The sequence below is a fragment of the Phascolarctos cinereus genome, unplaced genomic scaffold (assembly GCF_003287225.1).
Source record: "Phascolarctos cinereus isolate Bilbo 61053 unplaced genomic scaffold, phaCin_HiC Scaffold_2;HRSCAF=192, whole genome shotgun sequence".
NCBI classification, from domain to species: domain Eukaryota; kingdom Metazoa; phylum Chordata; class Mammalia; order Diprotodontia; family Phascolarctidae; genus Phascolarctos; species Phascolarctos cinereus.
The window spans coordinates 227,930,230-227,948,987 of NW_027555625.1; the positions used below are offsets into that span (position 1 = coordinate 227,930,230).

An 18,758-nucleotide genomic window follows, 5' to 3' on the forward strand; every position below is an offset into this window, starting at 1 on the left:
ATGCCCCTATGCCAACAAAATCTTGGGTCTAGTCCTTTTCCCTATATGTGTTCGTATTCAGTTTTCCTATTAGATTGTAAGCTCCTTGAGGGCAGGGACTGGATCTTACTTATCTTTGAATCTCTTCTAATGCTTAGCAAAGGCCATTGATGGGGCACTATGGTATAGTACAAGCACAGAACTTGGAATCTGGAGACTTGGGCTGATAAGTCAGATACAGAACTGAAAGGGACCTTAGACATCTAACTTCTTCATTTTTTTTCAGCTCAGTCATGTTTCAGTTGTGTCTGACTCTTCATGACCCCATTTGGAGTTTTCTTGGCAAAGATACTGGAGTGGTTTGCCATTTCCTTCTCCAGTTCATTCTACAGATAAGGAAACTGAGGCAAACAGGGTTAAGTCTAGGATCATACAGCTAGTAAGTGTCTGAGGCCAAATTTGAACTCAGGAAGATGAGTCCTGACTCCAGACCCGGCACTCTATGCACTATGGCACCACCTAGCTGTCCAGCCTCCTCATTTTACAGACGAGGAAACTGAAGCCCAAAGCAGTTAAGTGACTTGGCTAAGATACTAAGTGGCAGAGCCAGATTCAAACCCAGGTTGCCTGACTCCAAAACCCTGCATTCTTCCTGCTCTCATGCTGCCTCTACATTCAATCCTGGCTCTGCCAGTTACTGACTGTGGGACCTTGAGCAAGTTACTTACTCTCTCAAAATCTATTTCCTATCCTGTAAAATGGGGATAATAATCCCTATACACCTTTTCTCCAACTGTTGTTACAAGAAAAGTGCTTTGGAAATCTTGAAACAGCAGAGCAGCAATTCTCAAAGTGAGGTACAGGATCCCTGATGATCCCCAAAACCCTTTCAGGGAATTCTCAAGGTCAAATTAATTTTCATCATAATACTAAGATATTTCAATTTCTAACATGGTAAATATTGATAGACACAAAACACATAAACAAAAGCTCTTTGAGGGGTGCTTGATTACTTTTAAGTGTGTAAAGGAGTCCTGAAACCAAAAAATTTGAGAAATAGAAGCTATCATTATGTGAGGGCTTATAGCTCAGGGCAGGCGATTAATGAGATCGGAAGAGGGCATCTTGGGTCATCTAGTCCAATCCCCTCATTTATCTAGAGTTTTGGGTATGGAAATGATTTGTCTAAGGTTATACAGGTATTAAGTAGCTGAGCCAGGACCTAAACCTAAATCCCTTGACACTAAATCCAGCAATTTTTCTACCACATGTTTAAAGAATGCATGAACAAGATGTCAGAAATTTCTGCTGGTCGTATGTGTAGGTTATCCCAAGAGGAGGGGGAAACCTGCTGACCTCTTTGGCACACTCTTGTTATTGCCAGATAATTCATCTCCTCTGTTTTTTTTTCTTTCTTTTCATTTTTTCTTCCTTCCTTCCTTTTTTTTTTTTTTTGACTGGACCTATGATTGCATTGGTATAGACAACTCCCAGATGAGGAAACTTCCTCCATCAATACAAGTCCGAACCTTACAGTGTCTGAGTTGCTCAGGACACTTAGAGGCTGAGTGATTTGCTCAGAATCATAGAGCCAGGAGGGTTCAGAGGTGGACCTTGAACTCAGATCTGACTCCAAAGTTGACTCTAGCCAGTACAACTTGACACCTCCATTCCACAGCATGATATGATTGGCAACCCTTTATGCTGCCATCTTAGAATCTTGGCATCATGGGCCTTTAGATTGTTAGGCAACTAGGTGGCATAGAGGATAGCATATGCTGGACTTGGTATGAGAAAGACCTGAGATTTTCAGTATTTCCCCCATTAAAAAAAACCCCACAATCTCCCACCAAAATTTAACCAGAAGTATCCTTATTCACATTCTTTAAGGCCTGGTATGTGACTTTGCTCAGGCATAGTTTGATTTCTGGGAATGTGGAGTCTTCTATATTTGCCTTAAATTTATCCCCATCCCTCGTGTCCTCTTCCCCCGGGACACCAAAGGCAAGGGTCATCATAGACACCAGGAGTTTCCACAAAAGTGCTTTAATAGACTCAGAAATACACTGAACAAGCATATCTCTACGGGTAAAAAGACAGGAACACCATTGGCACTGCTTTCTTCATGCATTGTACGTGACTCCCGGTGGGGCTATGGATCCTAGAGGTCACTTTCATGGCAGCCTTGGGAGCCCAGCATGATGTGCGGGCTTGGCACATTGAACCCTGGACCTCCTAAGGGCCTTCTCTGGGACTGCCAACCATGTCTCCACCTACATTAGAAGTAGATTACTGGAGTTAGAGGGGACCTTAGAGGTTATTGATCTTGTTTCCTCATTTTACAGAGGGAAACTGAGGGTCCATAAGAAAAAGGGACTGTACCAAAGACATACAGAGCCAGGAACCCTGAGTTATGGATACCTGATTCAATTCCACACTGTTCTTGTCCTATTTAAAGTGCTAGCACTCCCCAGAGAACCTTGAGATTCATCCCTATCCTCCATTGTCTTCTAGGGTATGCTCAGTAGAGGATGTATGGAGGCTTATTCTTGCTTGGGGATTCTGGGACTTTGTACACATGTTCAGTCTTGGACAAATAGGAAACTAAAGTTGTTTATATATATATATTTTTAAGAAGAACAGTCTATTCAATTCCAAAGGACTCATGTTGGAAAGTGCTTCCATATCCAGAGAAAGAATTAATGGACTCTGAATGCAGATCAAAGCATGCTATTCTTCACTTTTTTTTTTGGTTTTGGTTTTGGTTTTTGTTTTTGTTTTTTTTGGTCTGTGTCTTCTTTTACAACATGACTAACATGGAAATATGGTTTTGCGTGATTGCACATGTATAACCAACCTATATCAAATTGTTTGTTGTCTCAGGGAGGGGGAAAGGGAGAGGAGCAAAAGAATTTGGAACTCAAAAAATTTGTTAAATGTATATTAAAATTTTTCTTTACATGTAATTGGGAAAAATTAAGTATTTTTAAAAATAAAAAAGAAACACAAAAAATAAAGTGACACATAAATGTAAAAGAAAACAGAACAGTCTATCAATTAAATAGCTCTTTGTTACAGACCTCAGTTTCCTCTTCTGTAAAATGAAAGAGTTGCACTAGATTGGAAATTCTTAATCTTTTTTTGTGTCATAGATCCCTTTGGTGGTCTGATGAAGCCTGTAAACCATTTCTCAGATTAACAGTGTTTTTAAAAAAATTCCTAGTAGAGGGAAACACTACATTTTAGATGTTAGTGAAAGTAAATAAGCAATTTTTTCCATCTAAGTTCACAGACCCTTTGATGTCTATCCCATGATCCCAGGTTAGGGACTCCTGAACTAAATGATCTCTAAGATCCCTTTCCTAAACTCTGTGATCCTAAGGTGACTTGTGTCTGCATCTCTGTACTGAGTCTTGGCTGGTTAGGATATCTGGGAGAAGCTAAAAATCTAGAATTCTAGAGGCCTGTAGGTAGAGATGAGCCTTATTAGCGCCTCCTTTGAAGGGGATCAGTCTCCTTCAAAGGAAGGTATTGGAGCAATAGGTCAGAGCAGCCTGATGGAGGCTTCAGTAGGAGATGACGGCAGTCAGTCTCCAAGCCTAGCAAGTTGGTATCTCTTTTGCCCCAGAAACTTTATCCACAAGCATAGACAGGAACACCTCCCCTTAAGAGGCACCAATGACACTGTGGTAGGGTCCTCTTAAAGGAGGACAGGCCCTGAGTAGGCATAGACGATGCTGCATCTCCAGCCGGCAGTGTGGATTCTGATTGGTCACCCGAGTGGCCACACCCAGCCCACAGGTGGCAGAACAGGGGCCCCACAATGTGCTCCATTCCTGGCAGGCAAATCGAGGGGACAATGGTACTGGAGGTCCCAGGAACCGGGGCACTGAACAGGAAGAAAGCATGAGACATTGCATCAGCAATTTCTTAGAAACTCAACTTTAGTCTCAGTCAGAGCCAGGACCGGGCATAGAGGGCCAGCTAGGGCGCACCATCCAGCACAATGAGAGACATATGGATGTGCCTCTACAGCACCAGAACAATCTCCATCTCTGTGGGCTGTAGGGATTGATTTGGGATTAAGTCAAATTGCTTGTGTTGTAGCATATTATACTAAAGGCTCAACACCTCCAATGACCAGTAACACACGTGGAGAAATTTTCATACCTGATGAAGCCTCACAAATGCTTTGTCCCAGCTCTGCTACCAGGCCCTTCCTGTCCCTCTATGTTCCAAACAGGGATGTGGCAAGACTTTTAGGAGAGTATAAGATTGTGGGGAGTTATAGAGAATTACACTAGTTCATTCTCTGCCTTCTTGCCTCTTGCCTCTCTCCTCCATGGAACCATCCTTTGCCTGGTCTGTCATAATGGTTTCAGAACAAGACTCCCCCACCCCTCTCCAGTCACTCCCCCTCCAACCTTTCCTTCATATAATGCCAGATATCTTCCTTACACATAGATCTTTTTAATTTTTTTCTATTACTCCCCTGCTCAGAAACTTTCATTAGCTCCCTGTGGCCCACTAGGTAAAATTCAAACTTAATCTAACATTCAAGGCCTTTCCAAATCAGCCCTGCCTTTTCAACCTTATTTTCACTATATCCCTCTGTGTAATCCACACTCCAGTCAGAATAGACGAGTTGACATCCCCTCCACACATGTTCCACTCTTTCCCAACTCTGTGTACATGGTACAATGGATAGACTTGTGGTTCAGTTGACTTGAGTTCAAATCTCACCTCAGATACTTACTGGCTGTGTGACCCTGGGCAAGGTACATACCTCTCTAGCCTCAGTTTCCTCATCTATAAAATGAGGGATTTGGATGTGACCTCTAATAGTCTCTTCCAACTATAAATCTATGATCTTTGCTGATCTTGTCTCCTGTGCCTGAAGTGTCTCCCTTTCCCCTCTGCTTATTGAAACATTGAAAGCCCAATTCAAATGCTAATTTTCCATCTGGAAATTTTCCCTGATCCTCCTCTTTCCCTTTCTCTTACTGCCCCACCCTATAGGTAACAGCTTTTTCCTTCTCAGACATCACATACAGCCTTCCTCAAATTACTATGTAATTAATTATCTGTATACATGTGTGATCCCCCAGAAGAATGTAAGCTCCTTGAGGGCAGGAATATCTATATTTTTGTGAATATCTACCTAGCACAGTGTCTGGCACATGCTATGCAAAGGAAAGGTGTTTGGGGTTGGACTGAATGGAATAGAATTGAACGATTTCTAAGTCCTTTCCAACTCTAAATCCTACAATTATGTAAATCACTTGACCATTTTGGGTCTTGGTATGATCAGTTGTAAACTGGGAGAAGTCACACTTGTATTCTCATCCTCATATCACAGACTGCTGTGGGGGAAGTATTTTGTAAACCCTAATGTGCTGAGAATTCTTACTATTGTAGTCATCATCATCATCACCATCATCATCTAAAGTTTTTCTCTTTCCCAGCACCTAGCCACTAAGCTTTGTACACTGTAGGTGCTTAATAAAACCACAGTGGAAGCTATAACAAAGCAAAAGGAAGGGAGCCTTGGTGTTACTGCTCCACACCTTCCTGTATGAGCCAAGACACTGGGAAAGTTGGGGGGGAGGAGAAAGTGGAGGGCAAGGAATGTGGTGTGGAAGTGGAACGTGGGCACCAGGGGATGCTGTTAGACTTGGCTGGCCCCTTGGTTTTGGCCAGGGCTGGCCTGGCTTTGATACATTACCTGTTGCTGGGCCAGGTTGGACTGCCTGGTCACAGATCCATTCTTGGCAGCACTTTCCGGGGACATCAACTCGTTTAGGGTGGGGACAGTCCCAGCTGGGCAGCCGCACATCCTCGCTGCAAAGGGGAGTGCAAGTGAACCCCCCATCTGAGCAGTGGCATTGGAACTTGCAACTTGGCTGAAAGGTCTCCCCATCACGGTAGGTCCTCCCATTCACCTCGCAGCTGCCGTCATCTTCTGGAACTGTGAAGGGAAAAATCAAGATCCCAACACCCACTCGGTCACTCATATAGATTTAAAGGAACAGTCCATCAAACCCATACAGCATAACCAACAATTGTGCCCCTGTGTAGTAATAGGCAGTCCTGACTGTAGTGGTAGCCAGCAGAGTAGCCAACGTGGGACCTTATTAATTTTGGTTTTGTTGTTTAGTCATTCACTTGTGTTTGATTCTTCATGACCCTTTTTGTTTTCTGTTTTGTTTTGTTCTTGGCAGAGATACTGGACTGGCTTGCCATTTCCTTCTCTGGCTCATTTTACAGGTGAGGAACTGAGGCAAATAGGATTATGTGACTTGCTTGGGGTCACACAGCTAATAAATATCTGAGGCCATGTTTGAACTCTAGGCCCAATGCTGTATCCACTGTGCCACCTAGCTGCCCAGTAAGTGTCCGAGCCAGGATTTAAACCCATGTCCTCTGACTAGAACGCAGTACACCTTACCATCCTGCCTCTCATAATTGAGGACTTCATGCTGACTTGTTCTAGACTTGTTTCAGATGCATATGATTTGTCTTCCCACCTAGTCTATGACCTCCTTGAGGGAAGGGACTTTGTCTTTTGTATCTTTAGATCATTGGAACTGGAGCTGAGAGAGAAGTTAGAGATCAAGGACTAACCCTGTCATCTTACAGATAAATGAATTGAGGCCCAGAGACATTAAATATGTATCCAAAGTCACACAAGTAGTGACAAATTTGAGATTTGTCCCCCCCAGAAGTCACTTTGGGCTGGAACTGATGATGGTGAAAGGAGAATTCCCCAACAGGAGAAAAAACCGAGTCAGCTTGAGATCCGGCCCTCAGGGAATCTGCCACTAAAATGGGAAGAGTCAGAAAGTGAGAAGAGGGGAATATGAGTGGGGGGTAGCTGAAATGAACAAATACAGGATTTGACTTCAATTTCAGGGGTTTTTTCACCCTACTACTTTGCTTGTTTCCCTCCCATTGTAGAAAACAGGTTGCAAGTGCTAAATAAAGACTTGTTAGAAAAGCAAATTTGAGCAGATTTAAATGAGGGAGTCTGGCTCCCAGTCTTTCCTTCAGAGATCAAGGGGGTGGGTAGGAGCATACACTGTCCCCCTGCCACCATGCCCACTTGCTGTCTCCCAAAGGTAAGAGGTCAGTTCAGGCTCCAAACCCTCTGCAACTTTGGGCTGATGCCATGTGGACACCCGTTTCCTAGAAACCAAGGAGTAGCTGGCTGCCACCTTAATCTCTTGCTCCAGACAGGCTGGGGTAGGAATCTCTGGAGACCTCCTGTCTCCTTGTCGGTAAGATTGTCTTGTAAACAGTAGCATCTGTTTAGGAAAATCAGTTGTGGAGGAAACAGTGGGGGTGGGGGAGAGCTTTAATCTTTGCTGCTTTTCCTGATACCTTTTGTGACAGCTGTCAGGGAGCTCACTCCTCCCATGCCTGAGTTGGGCAGGGACCAGACCTGAAGGCCCAAGGGCTTCCTGTCTTCCTGATACCCAACATACTCCCAAGAAGGCCAGAGAATGAATGTGCATGTGTGTGATTTTGAACACATATGAGTGTGGCACGAGAGCACATTGACAGAGAAAACCCTTCTTTTAGGTCCCTTGCCTCATTAGAAAGAAAATAGTACTAGGAGTTAGAAGAACAGGATCTGAACCCAGCTCTTCCGTTAATTTGCTCTGTGGCTTTGGGCAAATCACTTCCCACTCTAAGCTTCAGGTTCCAAGTCCATCAAATCTACATCATGAGAGGTACCATCAGTTGATGTAGTATCAGGAAGCAGCACAAAGAGCTGACCCCCTAAACTTCTCCAAACAGATCTAGAAAATTTTGTATCAGACCAAATTCTGTTAAGAAAATCCAAGAAAAAGTCACAAGGAGTCATTTGTTCCCCCAGCCCAGGTCATCACAGAGAAGTCTGTGGACAGTGGGGACAGGGCCTGGCTAGGAATGCCACACAGAGAACACAGGGAAGGCCCAAGGAGTGGCTGTGTGCCAGGCAAGAAGAGGTTCTAGACTCATATCTGGGCATCCCCAGACCCATACTAGGGTACCTCAACAGGAACAGGGGTTATTTGTCACCCACTATCCAGGCTGGATGACAAACGTAGGGCAGAGTCAAGAAGAAGAACTTGGACTCAGGCTGGGATTCCCAGGCAAGAAGCTGTTGCAGGTGCTAGAAAGTGTGAGGAGAAGAGAAAGTTCAGAAGCAAGTAGCAGTGGTGTGGCCCAGACCCCAGGCAAAGAATAGGGTCTCAGTTCCAGTTTCTAGCCCAGTCTGAAGCCTATAAAGTAGTAATGATCAAAGTGGGAGCTGGAGTTCCATGATACTGAATGAGCAAAGCTTTCCATCTGGCTGCAATGTACTCTTGCTCAGACCCAAACTCAAGTCAGGAGCTTGCAGAGTTTAGACAAGGGTGACAGCAATCAGACTTTGCCCTGGATCAGACTCCTCTGAGAGCACTGAAAGCTATAAGGTCCCCATGAGTTGTCCCTGAGAGCCTTGAATTATACAATACTCAATATACCAAGAAAGTAGCAACAGAAAAAGCCCAGACCTTCCCTCTAGAAGTGTAGCAGAGCCTAGGCCATAAGTCAAATCTGCTATCAAGAAGTAGGCTGGAAGAATGAGCACAATAAAATAAAATAACTGTTATAGTGCTTAAGAGAAGAGAATGACTCCAAAACACATGCAAGAAAAGAGTAAAAGAAAAATATAGTTTGAGCCCAGATTCAACTAGAATTCCTGGAAGAGATGAACCAGAGGTTTTTTTAGGAAAAAAAAAGTTTTAAATGTTTTTATAAATAAAATGAAAGAGCTAGAGGAAAATGTTGGAAAAGAAATGAGGGGTATTATAGGAAGAATTGCAAACAGAATTAACCACTTGGCACTTATTTACCTTGCCCAAGTGACAAACTCCCTGAAAATTAAAATGGACTGAATAGAAGCCAATGGCTTTATGAGCTAACAGGAAGTATTAAAACAAAGTCAAAAGAGTGAAAAGTAGAACAAAATGTAAGATATTTCATAGCCAAAAAAATAAACCCACCTGACTTGAAAAACAGATCAAGAAGAAAAAAAGAATTATTACCCTACCTACACACCATGACAAAAAAAAAAGAGCCTAGACATCATATTGCAAAAAAAAAAATCTTAAAAGAAACTTCCCAAATCTTTTAGAACTAGAGGGCAAAATGAAATTGAAAGAATCTATTGGTCAGCTCCTGAAAGAAACCCCAAAATGAAAACTCTTAGGAACTTTATAGCCCAAATCCAGAGTTTTCAGGTCAAAGAAAAAATACTACAAGCAGCCAGAAAGAAAGAATTCACGTACATAGAAACCACAGTCAGGATCACACCATAAAGCAGCTGAAAGCTCAGAATACAATATTTCAGAAGGAAAAGGATATGGGCTTATAGCAAGAATAACTTATCCAGAAAGCTAAGTATAATGGGAAAACATGAATTGTCAATGAAATAAAGTATTTACAAGCATTCCTGATGAAAAGACCAGAGTTACGAAGAATCTTTGAAGTTCAAACACAGGAGTTAAGAGAAACAGAAAAAGGTAAACATGAATAAGCCATCAAAAGGTACTACATAAGGAAAAATTGCTTATATTCAAATATGGGGAAATGATACATACATTCCCTCTGAACCCCATTATCATCTGGGCTCTTAGAGGAAGTCTAATTAGACAAGGCCTGAGTGATTGTCTTATGCCTTGATGATCTTAAGAGAAGAATGGAAAGAAGGGAAGAGGAATATAGTAGGTTGGGGGGAAGGGAAAGGAAAGTTAGGAAAAACTCTCTCAAGCAATCAAGATGCAAGAATAAATATTTATGCAGACAAGGAGTGGGTGAGAAGAGTGGCTGACACTTGAAACTCACTCTTATTTGGTCTGGTCAAAGGAGGGAATAATACAGGTGGAGAAAGAGAGAGGGAGGAGAGTTGAGTACAGAAATACATTTCAAGGACACTGAAAAGAGGTTACATGATTCGTCTACAAAATGAGATTAAACTAGATGGCCCCTGAGGTCCTTTCCAATTCTAAACTATGATATTTTGATACCCTTCCATCTCTACAAGTCTGTCATCTGACATCCTTTCTATCTCTAAAAATGATTTAAATTTTTACTTCAAGTTACTTGATTCTCAGCAAACCTAGACCAGTTTCCGAGGTAGGTAGGTGCTAGAGGGACTGGCTGGTTGTGGAATCCCTTATAACTCTTTATTATAAACTATTTCCTTATAACTGCATATGAGGATAATCTCCTAATTAGCATATGAGTTTACTTTATACAGATGAGCTGTTGACTTCTTTTCTGTCCCAATTTCTTTGTCACTGCCTGAAATCCCCTTCCCCCCCCTCCCCCTTGCCCATATGCCTGGTCAGATCTTATTCATCCTTCATGGCCCACCTCAAGCTCTACCTCCTCCAGAAACCCTTCCTTGGCCACCCTCAATCCACAGTGATGTCTCCCTCTTCTGGCCTCCTCAAGAAGGCTTCTAACAGAAGCCTGGTTTAATGAGGAAATCATACAACTTGGAGTTGAAGAGTGCTAGGTTTGAATCTTGGCTCTGACACTTTTTGGCTGTGTGAACATGGACAGATCAGTTTCCTTCACTTTCTATCTTTATGTGATGATGGAGTTGAACTACATGATCTCTAAATTTTCATCCAGGTCTATCATTCTATATCCTATGATCTTAGGACCCTTCTAGGTCTAACGCCGTAAGATTTTTTGGCTGAGATCTCCCTCTGTCTCCTGTGATTTCAGTTCAGGCAACCCTAGCCCAGACACTACCCAGGAAATGACTCCAAAGGCCAAGACCAAGGCAGTTTGTGCTGTATCAGAGGGAGTCTGGACAACTTCCAAATGTCCCCAGTGCCTCTACTCTCAGAGGAAGGAAGTTCATTTGTTGAGGACTGGCCCTAGAGGGACCGCCAATCCTTTATACCTAGCCTGTCTCCCACCCTCACCCCCTCTAGGCTCACAGACATGCTTACAGTTGCAGGTGCCTCTCCTGTCCCCCAGGGTGGCACTGTAGTTGCATACCAGCCCCTGGCTCTGGTCACAGATGTTGAGTTGGTCACAGGGCTCTCCCAGCCTCCGAGCACACACCCTGCAGCAGCCACAGCCATCCAGGACCAGGGGTGCCCCAGGAGGGCAGCGTGGGGGTAACCAGGGGCAGGTACATGGCATCCGGCATAGCTGGGCACACACCTATAAAGACAAAGAGCTTGGTCACTTGGTTTCAGGAAAGGAGCATCAGGAAAACTGATCAATGGTGGTAATTCCCCTTTCTACAGTCTCCTGAGATAGCTTTAGTATAAAGTGTCCTGGATTAGAAATCAGATGACCCAAATTTAGGTCCTGGTTCTGCCACTGACTGTCTGCGAGACCCTCATCAAGTCCTCCTCTGTGTGTGTGTGTCTGTTTCTGTCTCTGTCTCTCTCTACCTCTGCCTCTCTCTCTGTTTCTATCTCTGTGTGTGTGTGTGTGTTTCTGTCAATGCCTCTCTCTCTGTTTCTATCTCTATGTGTGTGTGTGTGTGTGTCTCTGTCAATGCCTCTCTGTTTCTGCCTCTCTGTCTCTGTCTCTCTCTGTCTCTCTGTCTCTCTCTGTTTTAGCCTCAGTTTTCTCTTATATAAAATAGGGAGACTAATCTGCCCTGTCTTTCCTCCCAATGTTGTAAGGACGAAATGAAATGAGAACTACGAAAGTATTTGGGAAGCATAGCAGTAGAAAGGTGGTAATCAAAGGGATGTAATTCGTAATTGGCCAAAAGAATACTGACCTGAAATGCTATGTACCTGTGTGAGTGGAGAAAGAATTTCAAAGATACAGGTTTTAGAGAGAAGTAAATTCAGACTTTTGAGTGGCAGATAGAGACCTCCCTTGGAGAAGCCAATGTGGGAAGCTGGCCCCCAACACGTCCCTTGACTTCCAGCATTTGCAACACTAGAGCAGATTCCCCTTGGTGAGAGTATTGTCTCTCCTTGACAGCTAAGATTTTATCTCACTCTCAGCTGAGGAGCTCTTTTATTTTTGTGCCTTCTTTGGTCTATTTTAATCTGAATAACTTCTCTAATTTCCATTTACTGCTTACTTTGATAAAGATGTGTACTGGCTATTTATAATGATCTCTTGTGCAGCCAACATTTGGTGGAAGGGAGCTAAGCTGGCAAGAGTGAACTAAGCATTACTGTCCCCTTAAGAGCACTCAGTGAAAGTGGCATTCGTCCCGAAGCCCACAAAGTATTCTAACCTCAGACTATTTGAGGTATGGTGGTTAGTCACAATTCTAGCCCAATAGCCTTGTTGGAGATAGGTGAGGGAAGGAGCAAGAGCCTAGCCATAGTTCTCCTCCTACACCCCACAAAGACAAAAAATGAAGTCCCCTTTGGAGAAAGACAGGCTAGATCTCAGATGAGATCTCTATCCATGCCACATGCGAGCTGAGCCATCTATATATTTAGAAAATAATCGACAGCTACCTTATGAGGATATTGAATTGAATTTAGAAATGGAATAGACCTTAGAGACCATGTAGTCCAACCCAATAATTTTATCTATGAACAAATTGAGGGGAAGTAACTTATTCAAGGTCACATAGGGCTATTTAGTGGTAGAACAAGGATTCAATTAAAGTCAATTTAACATATGACTGTCCAATAATAGTCCAATCCTTGTGAACATGCCCAGCATGATCTGGCTGATGCAATCCTTCACATGGTCTTTGGAGCATGCAGAGGTATTCTATGACTGTTTTTGACCACTTACTGTATGCCAAAGTGGAGCCTCTAATTGGTTACTGAATCAGAGCTGGGTGTGCAAACAAAAACATTAACCAGTCAAACTGACCTCTCTCTTGCCTGGCAGTGACCCAGTCAGATTGTGGTAAGCCTCCTGGTGGGGAGGGAGGTGGTTACAGTGGAAGCAGTGGCTTCCTAAGGATGGCTGCCTATCTCTCTACCTGGGCAAACATGTGGGTATGAACGTGGTGCCTCTGTCTCTTTGCCTCTTTGTAAATGTTTTTTTCTACTTGTAGGTGGATGAGTGATGGAGATACAACAGACCAGGCAGAACTAGATCCAGTCCAGGAACTGGTATGCATCAAAATTTTCTGGTAGCCCACTGAGCCTAGTAAATGATGACCTGTAGGCACATGGCCCAGTAGTTACTTAGTACTGGTAGCAGAGACACCAGTTTCCATAAGTGAAGGAGTGACATTCATCCTTTTCTATGCTTCATTCAGAAGTAAACTTGATAGGGCAAATGCTTTGTAGCAAAGACTTTAAGTCTGAGGCTATTCTCCCTAGGGACTAAGGTAGTATAGGAAAGAAGGTCCCCTTGGTCAGGGAAATGTGTTTGTATTTCTGATTTTGTTATATCTTCTCAGTAAATATTATTTTGTAAAAGCTAATTAATGTTACTGGTTATATAATGTTGGGTTGTTAATCAGTGGTACCTATGATACTGATATATTAAGCAGCACTGGTGATTGATACTATGGGTACCACACAGGAATGGAGGCTTAAATTGATGGCTTTAGGGAAACCCTCATAAGGTCTTAAGGGTACTTCTAGAACCCTCAGGGAGAAAGCTAGGCAGCCTTCCAACAACTGAATTTGTCAGTTGGAGTAGGAGTTGGGAAATTGATCTGTAAAATCTTACATGGTTACAGAGTCACTTATTATGTTCAAAAAATTGGAAATTCAAAGAAGAAAAACCTCACAGTCTATCTATAAGGAGCTAGGTTTACAATTGTTGATTTATTTATCTTTAAATTTTATTTAATTTTTAAAATTATATAATTTATCTATTAATTGATTATCTACAATTAGCTAAGTCTTCTGACTCTTAGCCCAGGTCTCTTTTTTCTGTATCAGTCTGACTTCTACGAATGATTGACATAAAGCATATCTAGACATAACAAAAAACACCAATGGCCCAGTACTAAATTAGGCAATAGTCTGAGACTTGGAGTTGAGGAAAACCTGAGTTTGAATGCTTCCTACAACACTTGTGTTACCTAGGCAAGTCATTTAACCTCTGTGCCTCAGTTTCCTCATCCACTAAATGGAGATAATAACCTACTTCAAACAAAACATCTTTTTGTAAACCTTAAAGCACTATATAAGTATTAGCCAATATTATTAGCCCATCTTCTTCATTTTACAGATGAGGTTCACAAGTTCATACAGAGAGTAAGTGGTAGAGCTGGGATTCAAGCCCAGGGTTTCTGACTCCAAATCCAGCACTCTTTCCCAATTTACCACAGTCCTTCAGCATTATATAAACAACAGAGCTTAGCACCTTATTAGCAAGTATGACCGGTTAAAATCTATCAGATGTTGGACTCAGGTGAGCACCTTCTCCATGCTGCCTCCCACCCAGTAGCAGGTTCCTGATGGGGTCCTAGGAGCCATGTTTCCAGTGTAGGAGGCAAAATCTCCCTCCTCCCCATACATACATGCACGTATTCATACATACGTCCTCAACAGAAGGTTTATCTCCTGGTATTTACCCTAGATGGGAAAATGCTAAGTCATTGTTCTGATAATTATCTACAATACTTAATGCAGTTCCTAGGAACTCAGAATCCTGGAGCTAGAAGGTACTTAAGGGCATCTGGTCCAACCTATAACTACAATGGAATCCTTCTACAACCCTCCCCTAAAGTGGTCACCCAGCTTCTGGCTGAACGCCTTCAGTGATGACAAATCAGTAACGCATCTACGCCATTGGTCAGTGGCTGTTCTGGGCAGCTGCTGTCAGGATGGGATGGACAGGTTGCTCAGCCACTCACAGTACAGCAGCTCATTAACTGATGGGCAGCTACTGACTTGGCAGGGTGCTCCTTACTGCCTTCTTTTCAACTGAAGTACTACCCAGCTCTTTCTAGGGCAGCAAGCTCAATAGAAGTCTGACTCTCAGAGCTGCAGCTTCAACTCTGAGGCCATTTGTCACCTCCAGGCAGGAGATAAGGAAAGTCTGGGCTTTTCTCTCCTTTCTTGCTCCAAAGCTCCTTCCCTAAGGAAGTCATTGTGTGTAGCATTCAGGTGATATGTCCATTCAGTCAGTTCCACCTCCCATACTCCTTTGGGAATCCTATATACATACATATACATATACATACACTTATGCATATACACATATATTATACATACTGTATCTATATATACATATATGTGTATATATATATGTATTGTATACATATATACATGCACATGCACATACACATACACATACACATACACATATACATATACATATACATATACATATACATATACATATACATATACATATACATATACATATACATATACATATACATATACATATACATATACATATACATATACATATACATATAGAAGGCTTGGACAAAGGTAGGACTGTATTCTGCACCCTATAGACAAGTTCATAGTTTTGCTGGCCTCCCCATAAGCAATTGAGCTATTCAATCCTTTTATTCTTTCTAGAATAGGGAATGTCTATTACGTACCTGAAAGTTTTACCCTTTGTTTTTCAAAATCTCTTGTCTTTTCAGAACTTCAGCTCTCTCCAGTGTCTCACCAGGGTACGCCATTTTAGACTAATGAAGTCCCAGAGACCTGCTCCACCCCCGTCCTCATGCTGAGCTAAATTCCTCATAAGGCTAATGATTGGAAATGGCTCCATTCCCTTCTGGAAGAATCCTGGTATAGTGGAAGACAGGGTGAATTTAGAGAATCTAGGTTCAAATCCCTCCCAGTGTAATCGTGGACAAGTTACATGTTCAGCTCTCCAAGCATCAGTCTCCTCATCTGTAAAATGGACTAAATGATCTCTAATCTATGATCTTGTGATCTTCCCTAAGGCAGCCTGATGCCACATGTGAAAGGAGCATTGAATTTAGAGTCCGAAGACCTAGGTCTGAACCTCAGCTCTGTGTAGGACCTCAAAAGGTATGATCTTAGACAAGTCATTCCTCTCTCTGTGTACTTCAATATCCTTTGATGAGCTATAAGTCCTACGAGCAAAACTGGGACTCAGATTTAAGTCTTTTGACTTCCAGAATAGATAGAATTTGGAAAAGAAAAAAAAGGAAGGAACAGAAGAAAAGAAAAGGAACAGAACATGAGCTTAGGGGTAGAATAACCTGTACATGCAGACCTTAAGCATTTAATAGCTGTGTGACCTTGAGCAAGCTACTTCTACTCTCTGGACCTTACTTTACTTATCTGTAACTATCAAAAAAAAAAAACCAAAACCCTTCCAGCTGCAACACTTAATCTCTCTGTGCCTAAGGTTCCTTACATGTAAAACAAGAAGGGTGGACTCAGTGGCCTCCAAGGTCTCTTCCAGCTCTAAATCATTGATCCTATGATCAAGGCTATCCAAGAGCTTATGACCTTTTTCCTCCCCCTAGACTCAGTCCTTCTGGACCCAGGCCTCTCACTTCCCCACCCTTCCCTATACCCTTTTCCCCTGCCCCCAATTTAGGAGTCCACAACCTGTCTGAAAGAATCTAATTTTTCTCTCAGAAGATTGTTGTGGTTTTAAATGTTCGTGATGACTAAATCCTTTGCTCACAGTATGGGCTTCTAGCCAGATTCCTGGGAGAGGGAGAAGTGATGGGGGCGGGGGTAGTGCAGGGGTAGAGGATTTTTTTTTCTGGTTGCTGTTTTTCATTTTAATCTTCCTGATTCCTCTTTTTCACCCTAGAAATTTTCTTCCTGTGGTGGATCCCAGTCCTTCCCTACCACCTACCCTCCCCCTCCTAAGCAGGCTTCCCTGGCCATCAGTTTCTCTCCCGGCCTCCAGTATGTTTGGAACTGATGTGCCCTGTCCCCAACAGGATTCTTTAATTGCTTCTTTCTAGAGGCAAGTGACCAAGAAGCAACAAGATAAGGAAATGCATAGGAAAAGGGGACTCTTAGCCCTCCTGCCTCTGGTCTCCCTGTCTTTTCATTGCATGAGATAGAAAGAAAGGAAGGAAGGAAGGAAGGAAGGAAGGAAGGAAGGAAGGAAGGAAGGAAGAAAAAGATAAGAAGATAAAATAAATTAATGGCTGGAAGGAGGGAGAGAGGAGAGAGAAAGAGAGAGGAGAGAAAAGGAGAAGAAAGAAAGGAAGGAGGGAGGGAAGGAAAGAAGAAAGAAGCAAAGAAGGAAAGAAGAAGGGAAGGAAGGAAAAGAAAGCAGAAGACAGAGAGAGAGAAAGAGGAGAGGGATGGGGTGGGGAGGCAAGGTCAATCACTGCAGTCTGAAGCCATCCACCCGCTTATGAGATGAGCCCTGGGCACCATTCAGAAGTACAGGGCACTCAAGAGTGGTTTTTGCCTTAGATTCCTACAGCCTGAAAAGTAAAGTGAGTGGGTCAGGTTTCCAACGAGCATGAAATTGCAGTGATATCATGGGCTTGTAGTGTGTCAAACTCGGGAGATGCCAGGAACGAGGAGCCGAGGAATTCCGGAGGGACAGAGCGATGGCAGCTCTGAGGAGTCGGCAGCCCGAAGTCAGCGCCCACGCAGTACTACCCAGCCCAGGCTGGTCCAGATCTACTCTCGGCTGCCTTCATGAATGTGCCATGATTTTCAGGAGCAGCGCTGAAATTCCCTGCCTGCCTCCTGACACCTCGCTCCTCCTAGAAGGCAGCGCAGGGAGTCCCGAGGGCAGCCTTACCACTGGTGTGCTACCAAGCCCAGCCATTCATTGGCTCTCTCGGAGATGTTGGGGAGGAAGGCATCATTCTTATTCCCCAGACCTCAGGGTGAAAGGGCAGAGCCAGAGCTCAGGGATGGAGACAGAACTGAGGGCATGCAGAGGCAGGCAGCTTTGTGGGGCTCGGGGTGACGGGGGGATGTGGAGAGAAGCAGATGTGGTAAGTCTTTGCCCCTCTTTTTTAACTCTCAAACGAGAGAGCTTGGCTACAGTGAGGTGTGGCAATTCCCTTACCTCAAACAGGAGGCAGAGGAGAGAGAGTGCGAGCAGTGGCATCTCCCGTGGAGTCCTCATGCTGCTCCCGGCTCTCTGGCTTCACCATAGCACTCCCCTCGCAGCTGGAAGGCAAGGCAGCAGAGTGTGTTTTGTGTGTGTGTGTGTGTGTGTGTGTGTGTGTGTGTGTGTGTGTGTGTGCCGCAGCCCGCCGTGGCTCCAGTCCAGTCCTGTGGGTCTTATACTCCAAGGGCTCTGATGTCACTCATAGAGTGAAACACAAACACGAGTAGGTTTGGACGGGGCTCAGCATTCTTTCCTCCCCACATTCCGGCTGACATTTTCATTCACCTCAAGGTGAGGCCGCATAACCCATTGAGAAGGCAGAGCGGAGTCTGGAGCTGGGATGACTGGAGCCCTGAGACTAAAAGCTGCCAGCTAGCAGCTGTCTCCAGCTACTCTCCACCCTTCAAGCCAGCAACCCCTCCCTAGGGAAGTCTGCTTTTCCTATCTGGGCATTTGAAAGCCCACAGGATCACCCCCTCCCTAGGCTGTCAGAAACACCTAAGGCAGGGACATCTCATTTTACTTCAGAGAGAAACTATATATTAACATGCAAAACGATTTTTTGAAAAATCACAGTGGGACCATGGGAAAAGCTATTCAATGCATCTTAGTCTCCCCATCTGTAAAATGGGGGAATAGGAATTCAAAGATTTCCAAGGTATCTTCTATCTCTTCTATTCAATTCATTCATTCAACCAACATTTATTAGGGCTAGCAAAGGAAATGGCAAAACCACTCCAGTAACTTTGCCGAGAAAACCCCAAATGGAGTCATGAAGAGTAGGATATGACTGAAATGAC

The 18,758-nt window shown here is 43.5% G+C and overlaps 1 protein-coding gene across 2 annotated transcripts; it reads right to left on the bottom strand.

Moving 5' to 3' along the window:
- Window positions 1-2,009: 2,009 nt before the first annotated feature.
- On the bottom strand, window positions 2,010-18,290 carry CCN5 (cellular communication network factor 5). 2 transcript variants are annotated; one of them, XM_020984114.2, is made up of 4 exons: window positions 17,914-18,290; window positions 10,974-11,190; window positions 5,705-5,947; window positions 2,010-3,868 (listed from the first exon to the last, which is right to left on the bottom strand). In XM_020984114.2, the coding sequence occupies exons 1-4, from the start codon at window positions 17,971-17,973 to the stop codon at window positions 3,645-3,647; spliced, it is 744 nt and encodes a 247-aa protein (XP_020839773.1). In that variant the 5' UTR covers window positions 17,974-18,290; the 3' UTR covers window positions 2,010-3,644. The 2 variants fall into 2 exon arrangements, with proteins under 2 accessions (XP_020839773.1, XP_078005972.1); XM_078149846.1 differs by having other exon boundaries at window positions 2,010-2,252; window positions 17,914-18,283.
- Between the last annotated feature and the right edge of the window lie 468 nt (window positions 18,291-18,758).